General features: G+C 46.1%; 1 protein-coding gene across 1 annotated transcript; it reads right to left on the bottom strand.

The window, feature by feature from the left end:
• Positions 1-1807: 1807 nt before the first annotated feature.
• LOC108490906 (igE-binding protein-like) lies at positions 1808-3980 on the bottom strand. Its single transcript, XM_017798379.2, is given in 2 exon segments — positions 1808-2694; positions 2696-3980. Coding segments are annotated over 2 exon segments (1497 nt in total). The 5' UTR covers positions 3931-3980; the 3' UTR covers positions 1808-2432.
• Positions 3981-7382: the final 3402 nt, after the last annotated feature.

Raw genomic sequence — 7382 nt, 5'->3', positions numbered from 1 at the left:
GCTAAATCATTGCCAAGGGCCATTGGTCCAGGGAGGCCCGAATGGGTCCTAATATGTGTAATATAAAAGGGTGTACTCCTCTTAAATAAACAATCTTGTATTTTCTGAAAAAGGGCAGCCACCCTGCTGGTTGGTTTTATAACACCAGCTGTCTCTAGCACAGCAACTGCATTAACTACATAGGATGAGTCAGAAATAATATTAAGAGGACCTGAAAACTTTTGAAGAACCTCCAACACAACCAGACATTCTACTATTTGAGGAGAGGTTTCTGCATATTGTCGTGAGAACACCTTGGAACCCATGACATATGCCCCCTTCCCATTCTTGGAGCCATCTGTATATATCATCAATCCCTCTTTCAGTGGAATGGGAGATGTAACTCGGGGAAAGACTACAGGATGGAGGGCTGCAAACTGCAGCAAAGGATGCCTTGGATAGTGATTATCAATTCTCCCCGAGAAGGTGGTAACTAGTATGGCCCAGTCATTTGAGGTGGCAGCTAATGTTTGCACCTGAGAGGAATTATAGGGGACCAAGATAGATGTAGGGTGCTTGCCAAAGTGTTCTATAGCCAATTTTAAGCCTTTAAGTGCAAGTTGAGCTATAGCCGTGGGGTACCAGTCAATTATTTTTTGGGGGGAAGCGTTCGGGTGAACCCATAACAGGGGTCCTTCCTGCCATAAAACCGCAGTGGGCAGCTTTCTTGTTTTAAAAACATAGAGACAAAAAGGTTGAGAGCTGTTAATGCGACGTAACTGTGCTTTCTCTATTGCCTCCTCTACTAGGAGGAGTGCTGTTTCCGCAGCAGGGGTCAAGGATCGAGGGGAAGTAATATGGGTGTCCCCCTCCAAAATGTCAAAAAGAGGTTTTAAATCCGCTGTGGGAATTTTGAGAAATGGGCGAAGCCAATTAATATCTCCCAATAATTTTTGGAAATCATTTAAAGTGCACAAATCTTTTCTATAAATTTTTATCTTTTGTGGACGAATCACATCAGGGAGAATAACAGTGCCCAGGAATTGGCCTGTATCAGAAAACTGGACCTTTTCAGTGGCGACTTGAAGTCCCCAGTATTGCAAAGCTTTCACCAGCTGTGGGTAAGCTTTTTCAAGGGTCTCTCGCTCTTGATGACACATGAGCACATCATCCATGTAATGAATAATAGTTATCGCAGGAAATTTTTCTCTAATAGGCTTTAGAGCCTCCTGTACATACAGTTGACATATGGTGGGACTGTTGGCCATCCCTTGAGGCAGCACTCTCCATTGAAATCTCTTATCTGGCTCCATATGATTAATTGAAGGGATGGTAAAAGCAAAGCGCTGCCTGTCAGAGACATGCAGGGGGATAGAAAAGAAGCAGTCCTTTATATCTATAATGATTAAGTTCCAATCCTTAGGCAGAGCAGAGAGGACCGGAAGTCCCCGCTGCACTGCCCCAAGGGGATACATTTGCTCATTAATAGCTCTTAGGTCATGTAATAACCTCCATTTTCCAGATTTCTTTTTTATCACAAAAATCGGGGTATTCCAAGGGGAGGTAGATGGCTCTATATGCCCCAAAGCCAGCTGCTCAGTGACCAGATCAGTTACTGCAGCCAATTTTTTGGAGGTCAAAGGCCACTGAGGAACCCACACCGGAGCCTCCGTTTTCCATGGTATGGGCCGTACTGCCTCAGTGGCACCTAGGAAAAACCCAGGCCTTGTCTGCCTTGATTTGGGTTGGGTGCTATGGGTTCTGTACACCCCTGTTCACAACACCCCAGCCCTTTTCCTCTCTCATACCCCATTTTCTTCATATTTGGATTGCTTGTGGTGAATATTCATTGGACAGAGTAAGCCCGAGGTCGTGCATAACATCCCGTCCCCATAGGTTGACAGGTAAAGGGAGGACATAAGGAGTGAATCTTCCCTCCCGCCCTTCCGCCGTCTTCCAAGTGAGGGCGGAAGAGCTGATTGTGGGATGGGCACTATAACCCAAACCCTGTAATGAATGGGAAGCCTCGGTAATCGGCCAAGACCTTGGCCACCAATGGGAAGAGATGATGCTCTTATCTGCCCCAGTATCTAGGATGCCTTCAAAACTCTTACCATTAACCTGTAGGAGCAGCTTCGGCCTATTTTGTAGGCTGACAACTAAATAGGCTGAGTCCTGACCCGAGGATCCCATCGGCCTATTTCTAAATTCCTGGTGGGTACTTGGAAGGAGTAGCAACTGAGCTATCCTATCCCCTTTACTGATAGAAAATATGCCTTTAGGGCTAGAGCACAAAACCTGAACCTCAGGGGTACGCTGATTGTCAATTATGCCAGGGTGAACAATCAATCCTTGCAGGGTGAGTGACCCTCGGCCCAGAAGGAGCCCTACAGTCCCTTGAGGAAATGGTATGGGCAAACAGGCAGGTATGGGCTGCACTGCCATTTGAGGCATCAATAAGAAATCGGAGGAGGCGCGCAAGTCCAGTCTTGTGTCATCCCCAAGGGGGCTTTCTCCGGGGCCTTGATGAACCGGTTCCCATATTTTTGTGGGCCCTGGGACCATGGGCCCGCTGCCCCGTTTTTTGGATCCTCATTGATAAAGGTTGCCTTAGGAGGGAGGACATTACCTCTCAAATCCCTAACCGAGCGACATAGGTCTGCCTTATGATAGCCCTTGCCGCAGCGGGTGCAAAGAGCAGGGGTGGGCCCTCTGATTTCTACAGTCTCTTTTCATGTGTCCGGGCTTTCCGCAGTTAAAGCAGACCCTTTTTTCGGGCCCCTTAGGGGGGCGTCTCTGGGACTGTAAAATGGCTGCTGCCAGCCCTGCATTGGTAAGAGGGCCCCCTAACTCTCTACAAACCCTAAGCCAGTCCTGCATCCCTTTGTTTTTTCTAGGGGCAATGGCGGCACAGCATTCCTGAGTGGCTTGTTCAAAGACAAGCTGTTCGACAAGAGGCATGGCTGTCTCAGAGTCTCCAAAAATGTGCCCTGCCGCCTCCGTCATCCTAGCCACAAAATCAGAAAAAGGCTCTTGAGCTCCTTGTATAATCTTTGTTAATTGGTTACCTCCCTCACCCTTCCTAGAGAGTGCCTTCCAGGCCCTGATGGCAGTGCTCGAGACTTGTTGGTATGCTCCCCAGGGGAAATTTGTTTGATTGGTTGCATAGCGTCCCTGCCCTGTCAGCATGTCAAAAGTCCATTCTTGCTGTTCTGGTGTCAAAGATATAGCATTGGCCCTGGCTTGTTCTTGAGCTGCTTCATGCCAAAGGGCCTTCCATTCCATAAACTGGCCCATGCTGTTAAGCGTGGCCTTGGCTATTGTTTGCCAATCAGTAGGTGTCATGGAGTCTCTCGCCAGCCTGTCCAATTGTGCCAATGTGAAATTGGCGGTGACGCCATACTTTCTGACTGACTCTGCTAATTCCTTTATTTGGTTATATTCCACAGGTGCGTATACTCGCCCGTTCTCTAGGCCTTCAAAGACAGGGAAGGCCGAACGTAACTTCCTCCGCACTTTATCAGATAGGAGGGAAAAAGATCCTCGGCAGACCTCATACGGAGGGGACGCTGAGGGGGCCACTTGTGAAGCGGCCATCACAGAATGTGAATGTTTTTGGTGTCTCTTGTTGCCTTGTACATGATCATCTGGATGATATCTTTCTTCCTCATACTTCGCTACTTCCTCATCTAGCTCCGCCTCCTCCTCCAGGTCAAGGCTCTCGTCCTCAGAGCTCCCGGGGCTTCCTGAACTACTTAATTGCAGAGCCTTTAGTTCTCGGACGGGGTATATACTAGTCCCTTTGTCCGGCCTCTCGACAGGCAAAGAATCTCTAGGCTCTTTAAAATACGCTCCCTTGTCAACAGACCTTCCGGGAGGGCCATTTTCCTTATTTGGGGCCCGTTTCTTTTTTCGTGCACCTAACCTCTCACTGCGTTCAGTTTCTGACATGCTATCCTGGACTTCCTCAAGAACATTTCGACTTTCCGCCACAACGGCCTGGCATGTTTTATACAACAAAACTATAAGTGCTCCCAGAATGATAACCAAGGCCTCAAAGCTACCTTTCCAAGGCGGAAACAGGTTCAAGCCAAAGTCCAGAAAAAACATACCTCTCTGAACGTCCTTACCTGCAGTTCTGAATCCTCCTTGAACTCAAGGGGTCTCCGATGGTGCCGACGATGGTTTGGTCGAATTCCCGGGTCTCAGCACCAGTTGTCCCACGCTATCGTCTCGCCAGCAAGAACGACGCAGCACACTCAGGATCCTTCTTATTTTGATATATCACAGTGAAAGATTTATCGTCCTCTTTTTTTTTTTTTTTTTTTTTTTTAAAAAAAAAAAAAAAAAAAAAAAAAAAAAAAAAAAAGCTAAAAACTTTCTGTATGTTAGACTGGTCAAAATACGTATCAGCATTTTATCTACTTGAAGTTTTTCTGTTGTTGTTTTGTTTTTTTGTTTTGTTGAGACAGGGTCTCATCTGTAGTCCTGGTTAGACTAGAACACTCTATGTAGATTAGGCTGGTTTGAACTTGGAATTACCCTCCTTCCTCTGCCTCCCAGGTGCCAGGATTATAGGACTGTGCTACCACACCCAGATAGCTTTTTTTTAAACATCTTTCATTTTATCCTACTGGTTACTGAACATTTCTAATATTCCAGTTGGTTGGTTGTGTGTCTTTTTAAAAATATTTTTTAGCCGGGCATGGTGGCCCACACCTTTAATCTCAGCACTCCCACTCTGGAGGCAGAGGCAGGCGGATCTCTGTGAGTTCAAGGCCAGCCTGGTCTACATGGTGAGTTCCAGGACAGCTGGGGCTACAGGGAGACGTTGTCTCAAAAAGACCAAAAAAAATGTTTTTTTAAATTTTATGTGTATGAGTGTATTGCCTGCATGTATGTAAGTGTACACATGTCGTGCAATGCTGGAGGAATTCAGAAGAGAGCTTCAGATTCCCCTGGAACTGGAGTTACAGATGGTTATTAGCCACCATGTGGGTGCTGGGACTTGAACCTGGGTCCTCTGGAAGAGCAGTCAGAGCTCTAACTGCTGAGCAATCTCCCCAGTCCCAAGATTGTGTGTCTTTTTAAAATAGGGTGTTAGCATCTAACACACTCCAGCCAATTAGTCTAAGCAGAGATACACCTCCCCTGGGCCATACTGTTCAGACCAGGCTCACTTAATCCTGTGTGTGAGAGAGAAGAGGGGTTACTGGAGGCTTCTGGGTCGTTGTGGAGATCTTTTCCATTTTTTCATGCCCTCTCCTCATTCTTTTTTTATATTAACGTGACATAGTTTCTAAGAACTGGGTCAGTGGTTGCAGACACATTTATTTCAGCAGGTTTGTGTCAGTTCTGTTTGTTCTCTTTATAAGGCATCATTGGTCCACATTGCAAAAAATACCAGCCTTTTGGAAGAAATTCTCCCGGTGGAAATGAGGACAGACAGAGCAGTAGGATCTCTGCCTCCTATCAGTCCTTGACTTTCGGCTGGTTGTTTAACCTTAAGTCCACTTTCTTCATCCAGAGCAAGGGTCAGCAAGCTCTGTGAAGGGCCAGACCATGAATCTTTTTAAGTTGTGTGGACTATATGGTTTCTGTCACAGCTTCTCAGCTCTGCCCCCATGGCATGAAAGCAGCCATAAGAAACACATAAGCATATGTGTGTCGCTGTGTTCCAAGAAAACTTCACTTCTGAAAATAGCCAGCCAGCTAGATTCAAGCCAAAGGCTGTAGCTTGCCAAGCTCTGATCGCATGACCTCCAAATGGATGAATGTTGGGGATATTGTGGTCGACTGTTTAACGTCTGTCACAACCCAGCTGATAGCCTAAACCAAGTGAAGATGTGTATTCCCTGGGCACACTTAAGCCTGTGTGAGATGTGGCTCAAGGGGATTCCTGAAGGCTTCTGGGGAAATAGCATCCTTGCTTTGAAGAAGATGCTGCCATGGGAAGCTGGACTCTCTCTACCCCAGGCACAGATGAGAAAGCTGGCAGGTCAGTTAAGACTGGCACCATCCTGCTAGCCTTGAGAAACTTTCATCTAACAGTGAGGATGGCAGCAAGGACTCTCCCTGGGCCTCTTTCGACGTGAGCTAGAAAACCTTCCTCCTTCTCTCTGTTGACTCAGAACTGGGTCATCTGTTACTTCCCCTAATAGCATCCCTGGCTGAGACCTCACTGGAGTAGTTACGAGATCCGAGAGGAAAATGAGTGTGGCTGTGGCATGCAGATTAGAAAGCCCTGTCACCAGACAATCGGCAGGCTTTCCTGCACAGCGCAGCAGCCATGCATATGGTCTGACATGCATATTCTATTGAAACGGAAGTCCTTCATCTCACTTGAATAATGGTTTGTTTTTTGTTTTTTTTTTTAAAAAAAAACTGCAAACTCTTGGTTCCCTTGGCTTGGAATTCCCAAGCCACATAAGAAAAACTTAGTGGAAAGAAAACAGAATTATTATTGTGATGAGATGGCAATATCTTTTTCTGTAGTCCCAACTGGCCTGGAACTCACTATGTAGACCAGGCTGGCCTTGAACTCACAGAGATCCGCCCGCCTCTGCCTCCTGAGTGCTGGGACTACAAGTGTGCACCACCATGCCCAGCTTGGACTGTAATTTTTTTTAAAAATGGAATTGGGGGACTGAACAGATGGCTCAGCAGTTAAAAGCACTTGCTGTTCTTACAGAGGACCCAGGTTCAGTTCCCAGCACCCACATGGCAGCTAACAACCATCCATAATTCCAGTTCCAGGGGATCTGACACCCTCTTCTGACCTCCTCAGGCACTTCATGACATGCACTTACATACATGGAGGCAATACACTCAAACACATAAAATAAAATAAATAAGCCAGGTGTGGTGGCGTACACCTGTAATCCCAGCACTCAGGAGGCAGAGGCACGCAGATCTCTGTGAGTTCAAGGCCAGTCTGGTCTACATAGTGAGTTCCAGGTCAGCTGGGGCTACAGGGAGACCCTGTCTCAAAAAGACCAAAAATAGATGATAATAGATAGATAGATAGATAGATAGATAGATAGATAGATAGATAGATAGATGATAAATAGATAAAAAATAAATGGGTTTTGTTTTGTTTTGAGGCAGAGTCTCTATGTAGCCCAGTCTGGCCTGGAACTCACTGTGTAGCCCAGGTTGGCCTCTAACTCACAGTGATTCTTCTGTCCCAGCCTCCTGAGTGCTGAAATTATACTCATGAGCCACTATGTCCAGCTGACTATCCAATTTCTGCTTCTGAGTAAATGATTACCTACTGATTACCGTTAGTCCTTGTAAATAATATTCTCAAACATTAAAAGGGTATTCATCTTTTTCTATTTCTATAACAAAGTACCTGAGGCTAGGCAGTATATAAAGAGAGAGATTTATTTAACTCACTTTTA

This window comes from Nannospalax galili, unplaced genomic scaffold, assembly GCF_000622305.1.
Source record: "Nannospalax galili isolate Female #2095 unplaced genomic scaffold, S.galili_v1.0 scaffold497, whole genome shotgun sequence".
Lineage (NCBI taxonomy): Eukaryota > Metazoa > Chordata > Mammalia > Rodentia > Spalacidae > Nannospalax > Nannospalax galili.
Note: the sequence above shows the minus strand (reverse complement) of the source record. Positions and strands in the feature narration are given on the sequence as shown.